This window comes from Vanellus vanellus, assembly GCF_965231255.1.
Source record: "Vanellus vanellus genome assembly, chromosome: Z".
Taxonomy (NCBI): Eukaryota; Metazoa; Chordata; class Aves; order Charadriiformes; family Charadriidae; genus Vanellus; species Vanellus vanellus.
In genome coordinates this window covers 30,654,146-30,678,325 of record NC_138908.1, presented here as the reverse complement: position 1 = coordinate 30,678,325, position 24,180 = coordinate 30,654,146, and the positions used below count along the sequence as shown (strand labels likewise).

The window sequence follows — 24,180 nt, the reverse complement described above, 5'->3', positions numbered from 1 at the left end:
TCCTCTCTGTTTACTGGTTGTGAATGAGAGTGATGGTGAGTCTTCATCTCAGTGAAAGCAGCAGCTTGAAGCAGATTTTTAGTAGAATTTTTCATTGTGGTGTCCTATGTGAGAACTCACTGGATGCATGTGGATGCTCAGTGTTTAAAATCAAAATCCATTGAATTGCTTCATCAGTGTTATTTCTAGCAGTAGACATTGAAAACACATTTAGGTGGGTTGTTTTAAATAAAAATAGTTATACATTAAACCAGTAAGGATTTTACTATTCTGTAAAATTTCAACAAACCAGTTCCATATGGAATTGAGATAGAATCACTGCAAAAATGTTGAATGATTCACTGATCTCAAAAAGTAAATTTCCAGTATTTTTGTTGAACCATTAGCGAGAGAAGTACAGTTCATTAAACCTGCAGTACTTGTGCAGTTCTGAACATTCAAAAAGTTGTCCAACAGCTGATTAGAACATATTTCTCATCAAATGAATGAGGCTTCACTTTCACTTTTCAGTACAGAATTGTTCTCCAGACACCGTTCCATGTATTTGTATGAAAGGTATGATGGAAAAAATCAAAGGAGATTTCCGACGTGTAATATACATGAGTTTTTCATAGCCTCTTGCAAGACCTTTAACTATAATGTAAACATTTTGAAAACAACTTGTTATTTTGTTGTGCTTTGGTTTATTTTTAATAATTTCAAAATTCAGCATGGGGATAAACCACGACAATGACCACCCATCCTGTGCAGATGGTCTCCATATCATGTCTGGGGAGTGGATTAAAGGACAGAATCTTGGTGATGTTTCATGGTCTCGGTGCAGCAGGGAAGATCTGGAAAGATTTCTCAGGTATATCATTCAAGAAAAAGAACTCTTACTGTATGTCATTTACAAATAGTTGCAATAATTATCTTGCAATAACAAGTTTTCAATAATTTTTACCACTTCTGTGGGAGACTTGTGTTTGTATAGCCCATCAAAATAATTTAAATCATCGTGAACTATATAATACTTGACAGATAGATTAAAATCTGTTTTTAGCAATTATTTGTATTATTTTCATGTGTTAATGTATAGGATTGTGCTTATATATATTTATATATACACTTTAAATATATGTAAATCTGTTTAAAATATATGAATATGCTATGTATTGAAGAATGTTGGACAGTGAATGATCTATGAACATCATGTGGATTCTCTGATCTATGTTGTGCCATTCAATATCAAACCATGCAGTATAATTATGTTAACTTTTAAGATAGACATTTACTATGATATATTTAATAGAGAAGAGTATACCTAGAAACCAATTTAAGACATTTAGTTTTACTCTGTCTCTCTTAAATAGGATCTGTTCCCTAAGGCTCTGTTCCTTTATTAGGTTTATAAATGTATCTGTTGAGAAGTTACTTGCGACAGTTCAGCAGTCCTCAAAAGGTCTACTTTATGACACTGGAATAGTTAGTAAAAGTTAGATGTGTCAGTGTGACATATTTGTACTGAATCTAGGCAGAAATCAAAACCAGGACTTGGTGCTTTAACAGGTTTAAGTATTTTCACATATTTTTTCTTATTTTTTTTAAGAAAAGTTAAATTTCTGGCTACCAGCTCAGAAATGTATGGATTTTTAAATGTAGATATTATCTAAAGTGATTAACCTGAGGTCCTGATAGTGTGAAAACTAAGCTACACAACTGCCTATGCATTATAAACTGTCTGGATTTTTACAATTACTTCCATCTCTATACAAACCTTAATCAGTTAAGTGAATTTTGCACTAAAATGTTGTCCAATGCTTTCTTGAAATTCGTATTATAGCTGATAAATTATATTGTCTTTCCATAAATGTGCAACATCAGAACACTATCAACTAATATCAAGTAAGCCATATTAATTTAAACTGAGTAATTTCTCTGAATGACAGCCCAATGCTGATGAATAAAAGCATCTTAAGAGTCCACATTTTTCTGATCTCAAATGCGTGTTTAAGTTTGCATGACCATCAGACTCTTTAGGGTTGCTCAGTGTATGAATCTCTGCATATTGCCAGGTCAAAGGCCAGTAACTGTCTGCTACAGACGAATCCTCAGAGCCTCAATTCTGTGATTATTCCTTCCAAGCTCCCAGGAATGACGTACACTGCAGATGAACAGTGTCAGATTCTTTTTGGACCAACCGCTTCCTTTTGCCAAGAAATGCAGGTAAGAATGCGTGTACACCGGAAAATACACCTGCCAGCCCATTTTTCTGTGGGAGATATTTTTGTGCATGTGTTTGAGAGAGAAAGAACATGGCACCTGTGAAATGATAAGTTTGCACTTTGCTTTCCAAAGTTAATATGAGCATTTTAATTTATCTTGTAAGACTTGCTTTGGATCTCCAAACAACCTGAATCATGTTCTGTCATAGCATACCACTGATATGTTCCTTTTACTGTAGAAATAGAAAATGTCATAGCATGAACTCACCGCGTTGCAGTGAAAGGGATATTTGCAATTTATTCCACTGTGATGACCAGATTTTGCATGTAGGTTCCGTTTCACTATGGTTTTGGTATTGAACCTCCATATCTGACCTTCAGTACAGTATGCTATGTCTGTGCAAGCTCCAAGGGAGAGTAGTGGTTTTAGATGGGCTCTCTACGACTGAATGTATCCTGCCTCCCAGCAGGTCCCCTGTGAGCCCTGGCAGAGCTGGGCAGTGCCATGGAGTTCCAGTACTTAAGTGGGTTTGGTGACATTGCTTCATGCCATTGCTTGAAACAGTGGCACTGTATATTAACCTTGAAAAGACAAATTAACAAAACAGAAGAGCTCTTCGTAATTTTATGGCCTAATACTAGTAGACACCTGATTGAAGACGCGTTTAAAGAACGGTTTTAACAGAGAAAAATTGTTCTTTAATGTCAACAGGACAGGTGCTAAACATATTGGATGCCCTTGAGAAGGTAACGAAGAAAAGAAGGGCAGATGATAATACAATGCATAAAGAACATGGAGTATAGCTTGGTAGAACAGGGGCTAGGAGGAACTGTGAAATAAAATTTCATCATAGTCAAAGCGGACAGGCAGCCTGTAAAGGTCAGGAGTATTTAATATGAAAGCATAATTCCATACTCCTTTAGTTCTTCAGCTCTGTTCATCTTTCCAGCTTGGACAGAGTACTCTTTCTTTAGCAAGTTTCAGTGAGAGTAATCTTTATCCTAAAGATTCTCAAAGGAAACATTGCAATACATGTATGACTACCACATGCAGAGAGTTGCACAGCTGAAAAAAAAGCAGCTGTAGATTACTGGTTATTATTTTAACTGTCTTATTGAAAACATTTTCACTATGAGAGATGAGCAGTAGAACTCAATGTAACAATTCTACAAGTGTTCTTAATTACTTCCAAGTGCTTTTTTCATGAATTGCAATCTGTTTCTTGTTTTTTAGTACTTTGCTTTCAATTAAAAGATGTGACTTTGGTTTCTCATTCTCTAGAAACCCATTTTGAACAAGAAAATGGTACAGCGTTAGCCCATTATTTCTTCTAGGTCTTTACTGGGTAAAAGAATTTAAAAATTAATTGAAGTGTTAGTCAAACCTGGAGACTTGCTGTTGTATAATACATTTATATGCTTTTCATTTCTCTGAGGACTTCTCCCTCCTTTAATACCCTTGTGTTTATTTCTGATTCAAGCATTTAAATTCCGGTAGCCAAGTGGTCCCGTGCCTGTTGTGTTTCATTCACAGATGCAGTGAATATTCTTCTCTTGGGGTCCTGACTCCAAGGTTTCTTTGGCTTTCATTATTATTTTAGAAATGTTAGGAAGTTAAATTCATTTAACGCTACCTTGGTAGTGTTCAGCTGTTTGCACAGGGAGTACTTAAGCTCTGGCTGCTGGTATGTAATTTCCATTTCTAATCATCTTCAATCATTTTGTCCTCTTCTGACATTTTGTATGTAAGAGGACATGTTTCAGCTAAATCACTTATCATCTTTTTTTCCTACTTACTGGATCATTATTTTTTATTAAAATGGTTAGTTTAGGATAATTCCAATTAAATCTTAGTATTAAGATACCATTGTAACTTAAATCCAAAGATATGTGGGCTTGCTTTGAAGAAAGAACCTAGTAGGGATGCAAGACAATACAAAAGGCCAGTGATCTTTTCAACTATTCTGTTTTCTTACAAACTAAAATTTAAGTTTCGGTTTATGTTTGTAAACCAAGTCTATTCCTTGATAACCTTATGGTCTTAACAGTAAGAAAAAGAGAACATGGTACCAGTTTCTGAGAAGAGAGCAAGAGGAAGAAACTTCTGCAGTTGCGCCACCATCCTCTGCAAGACTGATAGCCCCGAACCGGAAATCGTATAAGCAAATACTGAACCATAAAATTTTTGTAATGCATCTTTAAGAGCTTTGGACCTATTATAAATGACATAAGAGTTAATAAAAGACACTCAGGACAAAAAACGAGAAAATCTGGTGAGGACACGAGGGCAGAAGAGAATTTCCCCAAAGCTCCACTGCCAACCTCTGTAAAGTCACCTTGTTGGTTTTCCTCTGCATTCTTCTGTCTGGAAGCAAGATTTACACTCCCACCTTCCCCGCAACAAAAAAATCCAAGAAATTTGATCCTCAGACTGTAGACTTGAAGAATTAGTTACAGCAAGCTTAGGCACTATATTCAGATCTCCTTGTTTTGTTCCCTGCTGTGGTCTTAAAACAGCTCTTCTGTTAAGGAAGTTCTGTTCTCTTGTGTTTAGGAACAGTATCCTAGTTCAATTAAATAACATTTCTGTGGTAAAAAGGAAATTCAGAGTAATGGATAGAACACAGCCCAAAGGATAAGAAAGCTGTCCTGCTCTTACATATGTTTCTCCTACGTATGAAGAGAAAGAAAAAAAACTTGCAATTTAAATTGGGCTAGAACCAAGCTATATAAATGTTCCAGAAATCCTTCATGAGTTCTCATACATGGACTATGCAACGACAACATGTAGAGTGCTGTCAGTCAGTAGTTAATGTTATCATCTCCCTCTGAAATATGAGGATATTACATGGAAATAACAAGTAAGGTGAATTTAACCTACCAAATAATTGAATTTTACATAATATGAAGGTGATTCAAAGTTCACTGTGTTGATTGTGCAGATTATTGTGGCTGCCAGTAGAGAAGTCAACATTTAGAAGACTTTTCTAAATTCAATACAGTATTTCATTAGTTGCAGTATTAATTTATTAAAATCATTATTTTATTATACATTGGCAACCACTGAATTTTCCATGAAATCCAAACTACTTTCTTTTATCTCTGTATATTTTCTTCTACTCTGCCAATAACTGGCAGTTTACTGTGGTTACAGTTGTTGTCCACAAGCCAGGAAATGAGAGAGAAACATACTCCTTGAAGGGTCATTTAAACTTCAGTAAATCCAACAATTTATAGCCCAGGCTTTCTTGGATACATTCTACTTGCTGAACAGTTCATAACTGTAACTATGTAAAAGATAAATTATCAACTATGTCAGAGTCTTACATCTTTTGTGACTGGAAGATAATTTGACAACCAGATTTCCATGCAGTCTTTTACATTCAGCAAGTACGTTTCATATATATCAGCTATTCAACTAAGAAAGCAATTGAGTAATGATGGAAAATAATTTTCCTAATGATCTAAAGATAATCTACAAATATCAGCAGTACAATCAATAATGCATTTCTGCTGAGATGTAATTTTCTACAAATGTTATTACTGAGCAGCACTTTGGGATAATTTGCAGTCATGTTATATGGCAGCCTCTGAGAAACACGGCAGATGCCAATGATTTGCCCTTGCTACCAGGAATTCCTCTTTATGACTGAATGGCCAAAGCAAAGGACTGAAGGACCATTGAGGGCCTACTCCTGTATTTTCCTAAGTGAGCCCCTCCCACTCCTCTTTCATGAATGGTGTCCAGACTTGATTTTATTCCTTTTAATCTTTATTTCAAAGACTTCTTTTCTCGTACGCTAAGCAAAATTTATGGAGCCTGAGAAAAGTGTGAGTGGATCTCAGAGTACAAGATTTATACCGTGTCGCCATGCTTATCTTGTAAGGGAGCCAAGTTTGCTTTTATACCCATGATGTCTCACACAAGAATCAATTAGACCCTGGCATTGTTTCACATAACAGATAGTGAGATCATGGCCCAGAAGTAGTTCTTGATGATTAAACGTGATTTTAGAATTTGACAATTGAATATAATTGTTGAACTATTAAATGTTGGCTTTTAAGATTAAAGTCCAGGATGTGAGTGCTATCTAGTCAGTTCCACTAAAACAATTCTTGTCATAACACAGCTGTGATCTTTGCAAAGAAGTAGGAGACTGGTTATATTTCATGGTGATTTTAAGGCATTTCAGGGAAAGATCACAATGAAAAGAGAGTAAGTCATGGAAATATTATAGCCCTGGTGGAATATCTGTCCTCATCTCCACAACCACCCTTTAAACAATCTTGACTTTACACAAATACAGTTCTGAAGTGCTCCTTTTGTCTCTGGTCTTTCCTCTCAATTGGACCCGCTTTCCAGATGCGTTTATGATTGGAAAAGCATCCTTCTGATGCACACAGACCCGCCTCACTCTTTTCATTAAAAAAAAACCAAACAAACCAAAAGCGAAAAGTGAAAAGCTGGAATGACCTCTGCTATTTCCTTAGTACATTGTGACTTTCATGTTGTATTTTACTAGGTTTTGCTGTTGAAGGCTCGCGATTAACAGATTCTTTCAGAAAAAAAATCCTTTGTGTGTGCTTGGCAATATTTTGTTTTCCAGTGTACGCACAATGAAATATTTCAGATTGTAAATAGTCTAATATCACAAGTATAAGTTAATAATCTCCAGTAATTTTTCTTCCCTTGCCTAGTCTAAAAAACAATAATGGCTGCTGAACTGTGTTTATGAAAGATAGCTAGTAAACCTCTGTGAATGTTAACGTAGATGTCCTCATTTTGATCCCCCCAGGGGAATAAATTTCTGGTTTAGAAGTTTGTGCTCTGATTTTGGAGTGACTTTAATATTGACACTGGCTTCCAGATTTCTGTTAGTTTTCAAATCAGTCCTGATCTGCAGCATTGCAGGTTGCTAATGAAAAAAACAAGTTGTTCATCAAGTTTTTTCCCTAGCCACATGCAGAAATCCCCAAATGTCTAAAGTTAAATAGTAACAGTAATCTTCATTTCTCTTACTTCTACAGCAGAAGTATAACCTGAAGAGTAACTAAAGAGTCTGTTTGTGATTTAACTGAAATGGAAAGCACAGAAAAAAACTTAGAAGTCATCCAGCAATTTTAGTAATTCCATATCTCCATTTTCTTGGGTTTGGGGAATCTCAAAGTCTGGGATGGAGTCATAGTAATATTGAATGCTTATTTCAAAAAATGGTGACGTGAGTGTTTGGTGAGTGTTTTTAGAATTACAGTTTACTTAAGGCTCAAAAATGTTTCTAGTTAGGGGATTTAGGTTCATGGTTCATAAGGAGGTGGTATACAATTATTTGCAGAAACATGCAGGTGTATACAAAGCACATTAACAAGTCAAGCGTCTTGATTTGATTTACTTTATTTACTTTACACAGCTCAAGTGTATCTGTGTGTTCATGCGCCCAAATTCTAGTCAATCTGACTTCATGTCTTCCTAAGTTTAGAAGAATTGTTTGCAGATTTGTAAGGAAGGAACTGTAGGTTTGTTCTCAGCCATTCCACAGTAATATGCTAGTTAACTGTAGCTCTGTTTTAGGATATGCATAGGCTAACTGTTGTCTTGTTAGTTCAGCTTCAGCATGAAACTGTTCCAGGATGAATCAGGAGTGAGTCTGACGGCTGCCATCCCTTCTCTTGTTTCTGTGCAATGCTTCAGACCTCTACAATCTTTGAATTTTTTTTTTTTTTTGAAAGCTGATGTCACAGGCATTTTTACATGCAAGACTCCCACTGGAACTGTCCTGTTCCTTGGTTCAGACACAATCTTTTGTTGAATTATGTTTCCTGTGCTGTAAGATTTTTTTCAAGGCAGCATAAGATTTATCACACTTTTTTCATGCATAGTGTAAAAGGCACAGAGACTCTTATTAGGTTTACCAATGTAACAAATCATTTCAGTCAGAAAAAGAACATCTTCTGGCAACCCCGTTTTCAAAAAAATGCTGATCTTTATCTTTTATCCTCCCTGCAGCCCATCCCCCTTTACTGATCCTGCTTTCCCCTCCTTGGGGGTACTATACCTGTTTGGGGGGAATCAGTCTGCACATGCAATAGCATTCAGGCCACAACCGAGCCCCACGTGCCCTCTGTTTGCTTCCACCCAGTTTACTGGTAAGGGGGCGGGGGGATAGGGGGGCAACACAACAGGGGGAACGAACCCATGACTGAAAACCGTGGGAGAAGGAGGACTTCCTAGAGAAAAACAGGGAAATCTGCCAAGGAAATGTGGGGATATGTGAACCAGCATACTTCAAGGCCGTACTTTCCCTCGAAGAAGGTAAAACTATGTTGTTCTCATGCTTAAGAGGGACAGAATAAGCAGCTTTTCTTTCCATCTCTAAAATTCGCTACTGACTACAACTCCTATCATCTCCCTTGTCTTCTTCCCAGCCAAAATGTTTCATACTGATTCATCAGTTTACTTTGTGTCTTCTTTGTGGATATCACGTTTGATTGCTTTTTGAGATATTTCTAGAGGAAAGAATGAATTCTAGAGAAATTATGAGTCATTGGAAGAGCACATGATAGCAGCAGCCATTGGGATAGTATGAAGAAGGGGGATTTGGAAGTCCTAGAGAAGCCTCAAAGTTTCTTACGAAGACATTTTTACAAAACTCCCGTGAACATAGTTCTATGCAGCTGCACAGACTCATTAGTTCCTGTATATGGAAATGGACTCATTTTAAAACCTTGGGTTTTGTTGCTAGTAACAGTGCTGTTTTTCTCCCTTTCACATAAAATGAATAAGCACTAAATAAAAAGAGTAAAACTATGATTAAGTTTAAAAATAATTAAGCTCAGACCTCTTCTAGTCTCTGGGGGAGTGCATCTAAGCAGTGGCCACTTCACGTCATGGGGAAAAGTTGTCCCTATGTGCTTTGTCAGATATGCTGTATGCAAAGACCATGACCCCTAGGGTTAGACTTAAAAGGGTTCTTCTCTATCAACATACAAGCTTGATTTATTCCACGTGTCCGTGATTAGTAAAAGTCTAAGCCGAATCTGCCCACTTTGGGTTTTGTGCGTCTTTAACCTGTGTTTAAACATAGTTCAGTACCGTCACACTGGTAACTTTATGACAATGTTAGTGGATTGCATGCAGAAACTAATTTTGCATAAGATATAGATTTTGTGCTTACCTGTGTGTTTGGTTTTCAGCATGTCATTTGCACTGGGTTGTGGTGTAAAGTGGAAAGTGAGAAGGAATGCAAAACTAAACTGGATCCACCAATGGATGGAACAGACTGTGACACTGGAAAGGTATGTTTCTGTTGGAAAAGCAATATAAATTATATTGAACACCTAACAGCCAAAGAAACAAGCTGTTTAAACAAGTCTTTGCACTCGTTTAAAGTTACTGCTTCCCTCAATTTTCATAAAATTCATACATCTATAGTTCAATGTATTGTATGTTACATATTATATAATATACAGATGATAAAAAGTACACTTCCCTAAAAACATTGAATTTAAAAAAAAAAGTTAACCAAGGCCACAGATGTTTTAATGCCTACACTGCCTTATTTCAAATTTGTTCAGGTTTTGCATCCTATTTATGAACGGAATGCCACTGTTGCACTGCTTACTCTAAACAGAAACATAAGCTTTCAAAGATACAAAGTTCTCAGCTATAATTTAAGATTCAGAAATAGTCTCATCGAAAGAATTGATACAGATTTGTGATAAAACATTTCAGGATAAGCTTTGTAAAGGCGTTTATAGTGTCAGTGAATGTAAGAGAGTGATAAATGTCATTAGAAGCATGCTATCAAAGAGAAATTAAATGGTCACATGAAGTCAGACTCACATTAAATATCCTTCAAGACCTTTTTCCTGTTTGAATAATCTCTGTCATCTGTGTATATAACTGTACATGAAGATAAATAACCTCAAACAGATAACAGAGCAGGAGCATGTATTTATCTTGGGATTTCATGATATTGCGCTGACAGCAGTCTCCCACAGGAGTAATTTGCGCTTTGAATCAAATTGCATTCACCCTGTCATCATCCCCCTGAAAAAGTAAAGAAATCAATTGAGCAAGATAAAATGTTGAGATAATATCATTTTACGTACTAAAGGGAAAACAGGCTTTATTCATTTTTGTATCTCTAAAATAATGACATTTGCTGATTTGATGCTGATAAATGTGTGTAGTTGATATTCTGTCTTAAGTCAATACCTGGTGAGTCAAGGACACCTCTTTTGTTCGATGTCACATTCTTTATGTTGAGACTGGCATGCCTGTAGTATGGAATAAGAAAGCAGCACCTCTTATTAAGACAACCCAGAATTTTTCATTGTGAAACCATTGCCATCCTGAACTGGGCACCTGAAATTAGTGTGCATTTTGCTTATTAATGTCTGACTTGCAAAAGGTGATAATAGCAACTCATTGCAGAGGATTCATTCTAAGTTTATACTTTTGGGAGCATTATGATACAGTAGTGACATGAGTCCTGGGGAAGTGCAATGAGGAAGGCAACACCGTTCTCTTTATTGTAGATCTTAGCTAGTAGGGAGTAAAAAATTAGTAAGGGTATGACAAAGTACTGATTCTGATTAGATCTGCTCATTGAGCTTTGTGCCAGGCTACAGAGGTACCTTGATTTACGTCTAGCAGTAAAAAACTAAGCAGACATCACTGAAACATTTCAGAGGATTAGAAGGGATTATTCTTCTTGTTTACTTTATTATCTGTCCAAGATTAGCTTCAGATTACACAGATCACTGGCTTTGTTTTGTTTTACTTATATTGTAGAGATGGAGTACTGCTCCTCTTAGGATCTTAGGAAGTGATGGAAATGTCATTTGTATATCCTATCCAACTTGGTTGTTTTTTTAAGGCAAGGATTTATAAGCATCTCTCAGACTGTACATAAGGCGGATGTTATTGCTAGCAAAAAAAATCCATTTTGCCTATTAGATCTGAAGGAATATCTTAAAATAAATATAAGCATTTTTGGTCTGAAATATCCAAGAGCATTACAAAATTTGTAGTTTCTGATTGCAAACCCAATGTCATGATGGAGCCATCCTATGTGAAGAATTTTCAAAGGTGGTATAATTATTCCATTATTGTAATGCCATGATTTAAGAGAGAAAATTAAGATCAATTGATCAGTGAAAACGAGTTTGAAACTGCAGGTGAAGTTTAAGATCACCAGACAAGGATTTAGCACAGAGACTGCAAGCAACAGAAGTGTATTCCAAAAGTGGCAAAGGCCTTTATTGACGGCTTTAGTGACGTTTTGTTTTGCTCAAAATATGAGACTTCTTTATGAACTCTATCCCTTAATAACAGTAATTCACTAATAATTTAGAATGCAAATGGGTTAAATTACTGAAGTTAATGACATTAAGTGTTCATTGTCTACTTTTAGCCTTATTGCTTTGCGGTTGCTGAAATTTCATAATGCATGGGACAGATATTCAGCTGGTATAAGTAGATAAAGTGCTAGTTTCTGCAGAGTTATAATGATTTATACCAGATGTGGACATAGGTTACAGGGCATAATGGTAGTGATTGGGTAGGTTTTGAGTGAGAAATTGCAGTTGTCTTGGGAAACGATATATGCATACAAGATTATTGAGGTGATTATTAATATTTAAATAAATGCCAGAAATTCTCTTGAATTTCTCAACACTAGCTTATTGAGGCTTGCATTCTCTCTTTGAATAGAACTTGTGAATAGAATCTTATTTTCTCTATTACTTGCAATATATCCTTCTATTGAAAGTGACACTGGATAATCAGTGACAGTGCATTTCCAGCTAGTTATGTGGGAATTGTAATAGTGAACCAAAGAAGTCCTGAGAAGACCCCCAAACACTGTGCTGTGATCATCCGTAGAGTTCAGCTGGAGGATGATCCCTGCAGTGGGTTTGGGCTGGACCGGAAAGTGCCCAGGTTCAAATGAAGGGGACAGCATGGTCTGGGGACCATTTCCTCCAGGCTATTCCAGGAGGCATCCTTTATAGGGAATGAACTTGTGCTGAAGCTTGTGGACAGGAGTTGCACCTGCTCCTTGACCACCGAGCAAGAGAAAAGTCTCTGGCTGTTGTATATACTAGGATAGGAAAAGAAGCTATGAGGAACAACGGGAAAAAATATACTTGGCTCATATGAAAACTATGTATTGAACAAAATGTTTATGTTGTGCTTCCCGTGTGCTTGTGGAGCAGTGAATTGTTTTGCATATGGCTTGATTTATTTACCTAAGAGCTGAATTTTCACCTAGTGGTGTAAGGCTGGAGAGTGTATCAATCGGACCTCTTTTACGGAGCATATGGAGGGGGAGTGGAGCGCATGGAGCACTTGTAGCCGTACTTGCAACACTGGAATCAGCAGTCGACAACGCAAATGCCCTGGGTAAAAACAATTTCAGGTTTCCATTGCTGTTAATCAGAATATCCAAACAGAATTTAAATCTTATGAGTACAAAAATCCATTAAGATAAAGTTGTCCTATACATAAGCAATTCATTTTTTATGAATACTGAAAAACACTTAAGAGAATAGGTATTTCAGGGTTTTTTTATTGCATGGTAATACTGTTTTTCCTCTTTTCTGCATCTGTCAAAAGCTTAGGTAATAATAAAGGGAGGATACAACTTTCTTTTTAAGCTTTTCCTGAAGAAGAAACAGAAAAATAAATTTTTAATTTTTGACTTGCAGAGCACCAGTGTGTAATTCTAGTCTTTCAGGTTTTTTGCTGGAGAAAATTGACTTCTGTCTCATCTGGAGAGCCAAGGAATTGCAACTTTTAGAAAGAGATCTTTCTACAAGTTTCACAGACATTTAGATAGAATATCTGGAAACAACACTTAGATTCCGTATCTTGTGAAAATGAAAACCTTGTGCTATTGGGGATAAAGGGAGTTTTACCATTGTCTTGAATGTAATCTGTTTTTACCACATATCAGTGGTTACCTGGAAGATGCATTCCTTTTAATTACTCAGTACCATATTTCTCTTCCATGGGTCATTTATACACCAGGAGAAAAAGAATAAATAGGCAGAGAGGTCGGAAAAGAGTAGAGCTGAGTAATGAAAAGAAGTGAAGACTAGAGTAGACTAGACCAAAGCAGCATAGGTTAAGGTAGGGTAGGACAGTAGATGATTTAGGAAAACAATTAGAACAAAAGGGGGAAATTAAGAAAGGTGAAAGACAATATAATAGAATTGGAGCAAAAAATGATGACAAGAAAGAGGGATTAAAAAAGACGTTTCCATAAAAAAAGGTGAGAAGAATTGGATATGGCTGTACAAAAGCATGGTAGTTTAACAGAAGCCTTATATATGCAGAAAGCTTTCATATTTCCTGACATCTGAAAGCCACTTCCAGCCGTATGCCTAAAAGCTATTTCTAGAATTTAGGGATGTCTTAATTTCGCTTTCATTCATTCATTTTTCCAGGCGAAGTTCCAAATAATTAGCTCCAGTTTCTGCAGTTCGCTGTTCTTTTGCATTTATTCATTAGGACCTGCAAGCACAACTGGAGAGACCAAAAGAAACAAAGCATATTGTCTGAAGTTCACAACACCACACTTGTAAAAAAGGAGAGGTAGCAAATCTGCAGATGTTATTTCCTTTCAGTGGCACCTTTGGCTCAGTCCAGCTAGAGAAAATACCACCTGAAATCAAAACTGCAGCTGAGGTTCTTCTTACTGAGTGCTCCTACTAGTGTTAGTGCTTCTTTGAGGCCAATTATGGGTTAGCACTCATGACTCCTGATATGTAATGTAACCAGTACAAAGATAAGGCAAACATGTTTTGTTCTGTGACTCTGATTTTTTGTGGGTGATTTCTTAATGTTATGTGTCAACAAAAAATCTATTTAAATTAAATTTGCGTATAGCATAAATAAACTGCGCTGTAAGTTTGACAAAACATTACCAACAATAAAGCATGATATTTTTGCCATCTTTTCTAGTTCAGGCCTTGAAGGAGAGTGTCATGGTCCCATGATGCAGTATAGAGTGTGTGAAAATCCTTCTTGTCCTGCTGGAGTGCCCGCCTTCAGGGACTGGCAGTGCCAGGCTTTCAGTGTCAGATCTTCATATCAAAAGCACATGCACCAGTGGCAGGCTGTCATTGATGATGGTAAGTATAAACCATCTCCCGCATTCTTATCTTCTGCTCATATGGCTTATAGCTTCTTGGTATTGTTGTTGATTAGGAAAGGTATGGTAGAAACTAAAGCAAACAAAAAAACAAACCCCAAGCCCAAGATTTTTGGTAAGTCATTTTTATTTCATAGAGAAGATCTGGTGGCATTTTCACACGCTCTGGAATCTTCTGTTTCGTATTCCCGTTGAATTTGTCCTTCCTGATATGTAATGACTACATTTGAACTGAAATTCAATATCAATTCGGTCCTCTTTAGTCAGAAATGTAATATCAAGTGACTCAGAAATACAGCTTCGAGAGGAATGCTACATCATTAAGCATGTGTGTATTAGTTATACATCTACCTACAAAGCCAAAAAGACAATGTGGATATTGTGAGCATCTATTTGTGAGGAAAGAGAGAGCACTTTAAGCTTAACACTTGAGTATTTCACATACCAGTGTTTGATTTTGGCAGAAATCCGTGTGTAATGCATATTGCAAACTTAGATAAGATTTCTGTAAGTCCTAACAGCTACTGCATACAAAGTCCTGGCGTACTGCATGCATACTTCCGTGTAACAGACATGCTTCAATACCATATCATTAGGAGCTTGCTTAAGTAGGAGCATAGTATGTCAAACTTACAGTATCTGCAAAGATAGTGTAAAGATACTGTTGGTGTAAAATATCAGCAACTTGAAAACAAAACATTCTACCCAAGTTCTTGCTGGGAATGTGAACAATAGGTGCCATTCCACTGAATTTTCTCTGAACTGTCATGGTGTAATTTATTTAATATTAAAAAAAAAAATAATGAGAAAACAACAGAAAAACTTAAGTTACGAAAACAGTTAATTTGAGAAATTAACAAAATCAGAGCAACTGGTGATAAAGAGGAGCATGGAATGACTATTAAGTAGTTCATTATTGCCATTTATATTTAAGTCTTGAAAAACATTATCAGAAACTGTTGGACAGCATAGATTTTAAAGGAACTATTTTGCTGAATCCAGAAAAATGTGGCTTTATTATCAAGAACTTATTTTAATGTATGTCTAGGTAAACAAGGTTTTTTTTTCTTTTAAGCCTTTTCTCAAGGTGCCAAAGTGCAAACTTGTGAGACTATTTTCATTAAGCTCGTATGTTAGCTCAATCCATAGTAAGAACTCTCTCCAGCTATTTTATAGGTACTTATCTAGTGAACTAGTTTTAGTTTGTTTTACTAAATTTCATTTTAGCACAGGAACACACGATTTATATTCCAGTGCCCACGAATGTTTCCTGGAACTGTTTAATTTACTAATAAAAACGCACTCCAGGAATCTAGAAGTCAGTATGAAGTCAGCGTGGTGTAGATTGTGTCCAAGTGAAATCTGTTTCAAGTTCAGGATTGACTTTATCCTTTCAAAAATCTGCAACAGATTTAGGAAGAAGTTCTGAGCCAGTACACTTGTGAATAAAGATATGAAAAAATCATGTAATTTTGTACTCAGTTGACCACTGAGAGAAGACTTATTTTATTTTATTTGGTATTACTTTGGCAGTGGTGAAACAAACTTCATTATTTATAAATTATGACCATTAGGAATACATGGATACATAGGATATTATTACTTTTTTTATTCTCTTTCAAAATTAGAAATGATATGCAGAATGTTCTAGAAATGTAGTAGAAATTTGCCTGACCTTCATAAAGATGTTAGAAAGAATGTGTTCAGTTATTTATCTTTTTTTTTTTTTTTTTTAACGTGAACTTTGTAAATCCATGTATTTTTCTTCCCAGGGTGTGTTACTTAGGTTTTTTCTCTTTGACCTGCATAGTTAGAAAATCTGGAAAGTGTTAAGCTTCTTTTTTAACCAGTATTTATGATCTGCCAAAAATATAGTAGAACGAAAGTATAGATTACAACCAAAATATTCCAACACCTATAATGCGCATATTCTTAATTGCAACAATGAACATGACATGAGTACTATGTAGGCCAAGTTTATAGCACCAGTATGCTCTAGCAGGAAAAAGAGCTTGAGTTTTTCAAACAGATGAGAAAAGGATCAAAATATTTTTATTTTCACTGTATCTAAGCTAACTGGTTATGCTAACATAGATTCATACCACACAGATAAACAAATAGGAGTTTTAAAAATAATGTTTATAATAATTCTGTATTTATTAAGTGACCATTCATCAATTTAGTATTCTTTTCCATCAATTGCTACTACAGAAAAGCCATGTGCCTTATTCTGTTCACCGGCTGGAAAGGATCAACCTGTTCTTCTAACAGAAAAGGTGATGGATGGGACTTCATGTGGTCAGCACGGGTTAGATGTCTGTGCAGATGGTAGATGCCAGGTATGATTTACTTGTTTCAAACCTGGGTACACAGGCACACGTATGGAAGCGCGTACATTTGTTACACATATGTGTTATTTTCTCTGATAGCATGTTGCAGTATGCATGACCAAGACTGAATGTCTCTTTTTGTATTGTATTAAAATATTTTAAATGAATTTCACTCAGTGCAACACAGTATGTGAGGCAGCTAAAGGGTTAGCTCAGGGAATATGTATCTGTGATGATAAGGATGCTTATAACAAACTGCTGCAGAGTGGAAAATGAGTGTAACTGATTTAATCTTCTAAGGGAAGCCTCAGCTTTCAACAGGTTGGGGAATTTTGCCGTGGGTATATGTATGTATGTGTAATTCTGCCTTTTTCAACGTTACAAAAGTTTACATCTAAATAAACTAAGACCAAGGGAGCAGAATAACAGATAATTAAAGCGGAGTGCTTATGCCATTCATGATCCTCAGAATTCATTTGGTTCATAGAAGTTCTTTTGTTGCTTTATAGTGCCTTGTATGGAAACTCTTCTATATAAAAGTCCCACAGGGCTGTTTTTCTCCTTTATCCTCTTCTTATTGCACACAGTGAATTCAGTAGAGAACCCAAGCTTTAACACAGAAACATCATTGCTAGATACTCTAATAACTTCAAAAAATTAATATATAGATGCATGCATGCATGTATACATGCATACAAATGCATATACGTACGTATAGTTATCCTTTTCTGAGTGACTGAGTGCATGCAACAAGAATACTCTTAAATACTTTGCTGAATTGTGGCTTTTGTTCACCATGTATCAATTGCAGGTTTGATCACAAAGATGATGTATAGCCTACTTTTCCTGAAAAAATGTCATTTGTTTTATCATTGACTTTTCACAACAGAGTAATAGGGACCAAAAAAAAGCCTTAAAACAAAGCCACCTCACTAAGACTGAGTTAGCTTCTTGGCATATCAAGGGTCAGAGAGATAGATGCTAATCAGATTTGAAAGTCTAATTTGTAAGGTCTTCCACCTTTTACTCTCTTTCCTTAGATAACACACTAGGAAGAACTTTGGGAACTACAGCAGTATAGTTAGGTATTTATACCTTGTAGATGTGCCATTTTGGATACACAGCTCTTTGAATGTTTATGCTGTAATCACTATTTTGAAATCTGTATTTCTATTTTAGGTAGAAGAACTCTAATAAACATTCTGAACATAAAGTGAAGTAATAATCTTAATGTGCTGCAAAATGAGTGGCTCCCTGATAGCCTGTGGTTTCTGTTCTTAAAGGAGTCCTTTCTTTTCTCTTCAACCCAGCTTTTGTCTTCATCTTTTATCAAACAGTCTTGAAGTTTAATTGGTTTTACTAGATGCATTTATACAGTGCACAAGATTACACTGCATTGGCTTATCTAGACTTTAAAAGGCTTTTATTTTGTATCAGGCCAGCATATGATATTAACTGTATTCCTATTGTCAACCTACCACTGATATTTATTGATAGAAATGTGTCTAACATAGTAATGTGGAGCTGCTTGAGTAAACTGAATTTGTTTTCAACTGAATGCTTTTTAGCAAGACAGAAATACACTTTATACTTGCATAGTCCAGATTTCTTCACGCCCTATTCAGAATAAGACATTAGGTTGACATTAGACAGCACTTTACCATTGTGGTTGCGGCAAAGAACCTCCCGTATTTGAAGAAGAAAGCAGTAGAGTTCCACACGTGTCAGTCACTGAGTGGGAGGACCCGTGGGGTGCGTGTTGCAGAGTGGCTCAGAAGTGCCAGAGGTCCCAGGGGGGAGGTGGGAATGGGGTTATGTCCCTCTTGGAGAGCAGCTGCTAGACTTAGACAACCCTATATGCAACAATCAACATAAAATCATGGAAAAAAAGTAGGGAAGGGATCTCTGCACATGAATTAGTGCAACGCTCATCCTGAGCAGGCCTAGATCATGTTGGTGAGGGCACCCTGCAAAAGGCTGAGATGCCCACTTCTAAAGGCAGCTTTAAGGAAATCATGCCCTGTGTCTCACTGGCTTTATTTTCTTCTCCCACAGAAATTTGGCTGTGATGGCATATTAGGATCTCTGGCTCGTGAAGATCATTGTGGTGTATGCAATGGTAATGGAAAGTCGTGCAAAGTTATTAAAGGTGATTTTAACCATACCAGAGGAGCAGGTAAGTCTGTTTATTTCAAATACTCGTGAAACCACTAGCTGTTTGATTACTTTGAGCATTGGAAACTTTAAAAAGCTGTACTTCTTAAACATTTTTTTTGAGATAATAAGACATTTAAGGTAGGAATGCATGAATATTTTGAAATGTAATTGTTGCAAAATTATTTCAAATTGTTTCCATTCTAAAATTAAGGAATTATTTTAATTTGTCTTCCACCGAGACACACATTATTTCATAGAAGAGCCTGATTTTTAAAAAATCTGTGAAATCAAATTCATATTTTTAGAACTGTAAATTCTTACAATATTTAGACTCATTTAGTGTTTTTCAAAATAAGTATCCAAATTATGATGTGTTACCTAAAGCAACATCATTAAACCAAGCCAGGCAATGGGAGAACTTAAAGCCAAATGTGTGATGAAGTCAAATATTTTTTCATTATTCATTGTTATGTACTAATAATAACATCATAAAAAGGAAATAGATTCAACACTGCTGTGATGTGTTCTTTGAATGAGAATAATTGACTGGCTCCAGCACAGTGGTGTTGACAGAGTAGAGGGTTGAAATCCTAATAATGTGTGCTAGGCACCGCGTACACCTTCTCTCCAAGAAAAGTCTTTTCTTTGAAACAGCATTTGGCCATTTGTTTGCCATTACACTTTCAGTTTCTTGAGTAGAAAATGTGCAGAATTTCAAGACAGTAAGTAAATCACATCAAAAAATACTGTAATTAGAAGCAGATGGTATATCTTTGAAAAATCAAGGACTTCAATCCATTAAAGACTAGAGTATAGTACTTAAAAAAAAAAAGCTAGGCATAGTCTTCAGATGTTTATGTCTGGCCCTCTCTTAAGCTGAAGGTAATGCAGAGCAGGGATCCCAAACCACGGATGAGTTCTGGAGGACTAAAAGTTCAAAAACTACAAAGAAGGTGGCTGCTAATAGAAATTACAGTGTGTCAGCTCTCTTTTATAGCCAATGTGAATATCCACAAACTTTCAAGTTTATTCAAGGTTGTGTCACTCCACAATATTGTGGTATTACCATCTAAACAACTTCTCAAGAAACTGGAGAAAATACTTAGAAATTGTTATTAGTGCTTAAGGAATATAAAGATAAATAATGCTGCTTTGCAGCAATTTAATATTCGTGTTTCAGGATTATCGAAAAGGTTTGTAAATGCTCAGCATTTTGTTATAGAACATTACATAGCTACACAGAATAAAAACTTGGTTTATTGTCCGCTTTTTGAAGTTCACCCAGGTAATCTAAAATATGTTTTTATTTATTTATAACATTCCTGCTTGCACAGTGTTTTTCACCTGCGTTGCCTTTTCACCCCTTTTTACTTAAAGCAAATTGCTCAGCAGCATGTCTTAGTCCCACACTCTAAGGAACCAGTTGTAATGTAAAGCAAATAACTAATAAGTAGACTTCAAAACTAAAGCCATTCATAACAGGTTTTGAATGTGTTAAAGCATGAAGAGGGAGATGGAGCACAAAATATTAAAAAACAAAACCAAAAACCCAAACAGTGGGAGGATGTTTCAGTTTTAGTGCCATATCATTTGACTCTGCATGCTGAGTGAAGTTGGATTTCTTTTGTGGTCATCTGGTGGTGATGATGACATTAAACTAATTGGCCAGAGACAACTTCATCCCCTACCTGCCAAGCCTCACAGGTTCTTGTTAGGTTTTACTTTGCTGTACTCTATTAATTGTATATCATTATACGTATAGTACATGGTGTACAATTTCATAGCTTGTTTCAATGTTTTGCAAGAACCCTTAAACCATTGCTGTATAAATTATAACTTGTTACATTTAAAAAGTGGAATAGAGGAGAAGAAATGAAAAAACATGAGATTTTGTTTTCTGTGCTTTTCTATTCAACTCGGGACATCTGTTCTCATGTCTAGGTTATGTGGAAGCTTTGGTGATACCTGCAGGAGCGAGGAGAATCAAAGTTGTGGAAGAAAAACCAGCTCACAGTTATTTAGGTAAATGTCATATGTTTTAGTGTCCATGTCCTGTTTTGATCAGCGCTGAAGAGCACTAGCTGAATGTGCTCTTGTGATTAATCAAAACTCTGAATTGAAAAAAAAAAAATCTGTGAAAAATACTTCTGAAGAAATTTTGTAGAAATAAAAAAATAAAAGAATGGCTATAGCACCATTCTTCATATAGGTTTTATTTTGAACTTTTGTCTCATCTCATTTTGTTTAGAAAATATTTCAAATAATATATTTAGATGATGTAAGAAAAATTTTGCGTTCTTTATCTTCAACATTTTCAATTTTTCATATGGAAAGTGCTAAAGAAAATACTTCACATTAAAACTAGTGAAAAGGATTTTATGTTGAAACATGCAATAATTTGTGCCTAGACAACAAGAAGCCCACACTGACCAATGTATAGCAAATCACCAACAAAGTCAAACAAAAGTTCTAAAATTACACTAAGAAAGCAGAAAATTATTTCTTTGCATTATTTTGAATTGTCTGAAAGTTTTACTGGAAAAATTTAATCACAATGATTTTTTTTTTAGATTTTTCATTTCTATGAAATGTCTTTCCTCGAAAAAAAGCATTCTCTCTTAATGAGTTCTAAAGCTGTTGTGTAGGACAGTATAATTTGTTACTGTTATTGTTACAGGGTTAAGTGAATATATGAAATATCATAATTGGTGCTGCTTAAGCTTAAATTGATAGAGATTTAGTATCAGACATAAGACAATGAAATGAAAAATACCCTGGTTTGATTACTGCTCTTACTTCTGCTCGTAAGTAATATCTACATTTTAAGAAAGATTTTACCTGAGTGTTCTCAGTACTTCATTTGAGAGAAAGTTGGAGATGGTGAATCTTAATTATGACAGCTTAAGTTATCAATGGGTTACTCTTGGTTCATCATGGGATCTGCACCTGCCCTGTTAAAATACCACAGGAGATTTAGATATCTAGATTATTTCATTGTTTCCCAATGGACCATAGAGATGGATATGTAAGTGTTAAATAGATAACTGAAGTGTGATTGACGTATTTTCTAAATTTTCCAAGGGTTTTTCTTCCCCTCTGTGTCTACTGTGTTAACATATGTAGACAAGAAAAGTGCTCTGATTTTTTATTTTTTATGCAAAAATAAATAAATGTTTGAATTGTATTTAGGGAAATTAATTCATTTTTCTTGACTAGTGAACTGATTCATCTCTTGCCTTACAAAAGGCGAAAAAAATGTAATGCTTTTTATGCCCATGAAATAATGTCAGTCATGCTGTTTATTTTTGAAAGGTGCTAATTGGCACATAATCAGCTCTTAATTGCCTGTCACTTTAATTTTACTTTTCTTAATTTCACTAATGTCAGCCTGAATGCAATCATCCACTATTTCAATTCAATATTTTTTGTTAAGCCTTTATGGGGAAGCATGAACAGGTCTGCTACAGTATTTTGAATTAAAACCTGGGTTGTTGCACCTTTTTGTCTTTTTTTTACTAGCGGAAGGTAAATGTTCTTCACTTATAGGAGATCTATTATGAAAGCATAAAAATCTGAATTGAAAAGGAGTAACATTTTGAAAAGGAACATTTCAAATAGGATTAACATAATGGAAGTTTTGGGGAGAAGCCATGTATCTTTCACCTTAGAAACTATATTCTTCAAAATACTGTGATTAAAAATGTGAAATGTAACACATTAAATTCTCTTGTGTTTCTGATTTGTTTTCTATCTTTACAGTTCTGTATGCTAGTTTTATGTTGCATAGTACTTTTCACTCTGCATTTCTGTACTTGAAATGTGTCAAAACAGGCCAACGCTATTTCTGTTCTCCTAATTGTCATATACACATTTTAGGATAGCTCATTATACAATTAATAAATGTATAATTAGAGATATAGCTGTAAACACAATTTAATCCAGTGTACACAAAGAGCTGTGGCTTGCAAAGTAGAAGCTAATTTCAGTTAAGGGAAGATTTGATTCCTGTTGTACAGCACAGGTGAGATACAGAGGGAGTCAAAGTGAAATGCCCTTATCTGGATTTACTTGGTGGTCAGAAAGCAGAGTCACAATGATCTGGAAGCTGCAATGATGTTGCTGAAGTGATCAGTAAAACTGTGTCCCACATCAGTAGCATCATTAGGTGATTGTGCTGTTGAAGCAAATCTTCAGAGGAGTTCTTCCTGAACACCTCAAATATCCCCTTTATCTGAGGTATATCAACATACACCACAGTAATAGGAGCTCTGGCATCCTAGGAGAAAATACAAGGTATAAATTTCGACTGCGATTACTGAATCGATCCATCTGTCGAGGTCTGCCCTGTCAGTTCTATCCTGTGAGAAGGTCGGAGCAGTGATATAACCAAACATTAGGTATTCCTTCTTATTGAGGTAATATGAGAAAATGCATAAGAGATTGCGATTCTTCTGTCGTCAGCAGAGTATTCAGGAATAGGAATTATTTGTAGCAGTATAGATGGGGCAAGGGGAAGTGTTTAATTAATTTGAGAATATTTCCTAAATCATATATTTATTAATTTTGTAATTAGAATTCATTCTTTTAAGAAAGAATTTTGAGATTTATTTTTAAAGAGTAAGCTAGCAGTGATAACCCTGTCTGCTTATAACTGTGTTGACAGGAGACTTGGTTCATTGTCAGCTACTTTAAAAAAATTATTATAAGAACAGCTATAAAAAACTTGTTTCAAGCATCACCTAGATTCCTGTGGTCTGAGATAATGCCTTTTCTGTTGTTAAATTTTCATTTATACTTGGCAGATGTTGAAAGTTTTCTATTAAAAAAAAATTCTTAATGTAGGATACAAAAAGGAAGATTACGAGATTTTTGTATAAGAGATACGCCAGGCTTTGAGGTTAGAGATTTTATTCATGTGACACTTGTGTAATGGCATGACAGGTCCAGGCCCCATAGTGAACTAATAAGATTGGTTAATGGTATATAACTACCCAAATGGCATATAATCTAAAACCTGAAAATTTTATGTGCTAATTGGAAATGAGAGAAATTATCTGTTTTCAGTAGAACCAAAGCATCAGATTATCTGTATTGTTATTATCAAATATGTGATCAAGCTGCTTGAGGGATATAGACCCTTTGAACTCCCTGATAAATAACACTGCATGACATTGTAATTGTTGATTCTCTAATAGGTATCAAGTCCATAGGTGTGCTGTGTTCTTGTCTGATTTCCTTTACGAAGTGTATTTCCTAGTAAAAAAAAAAAAACATGTTGGACCACATTTTGGGGGAGGAGGGGGTGGGAAAGCAGATGGTATCTGACAAGTA

At 35.6% G+C, this 24,180-nt stretch overlaps 1 protein-coding gene across 1 annotated transcript in view; it reads left to right on the top strand.

Moving 5' to 3' along the window:
* ADAMTS19 (ADAM metallopeptidase with thrombospondin type 1 motif 19) overlaps positions 1-24,180 on the top strand; it is a gene marked incomplete at both ends in the record, with an annotated part of 149,614 nt that overhangs the window by 90,275 nt on the left and 35,159 nt on the right. Inside the window, 8 exons of the mRNA XM_082497411.1 lie at positions 710-850; positions 2,055-2,205; positions 9,396-9,497; positions 12,479-12,609; positions 14,173-14,342; positions 16,574-16,701; positions 18,748-18,868; positions 20,791-20,871. Coding sequence (XP_082353537.1) covers positions 710-850; positions 2,055-2,205; positions 9,396-9,497; positions 12,479-12,609; positions 14,173-14,342; positions 16,574-16,701; positions 18,748-18,868; positions 20,791-20,871 — 1,025 coding nt within the window. The remainder of the gene's footprint in view (positions 1-709; positions 851-2,054; positions 2,206-9,395; positions 9,498-12,478; positions 12,610-14,172; positions 14,343-16,573; positions 16,702-18,747; positions 18,869-20,790; positions 20,872-24,180) is intronic.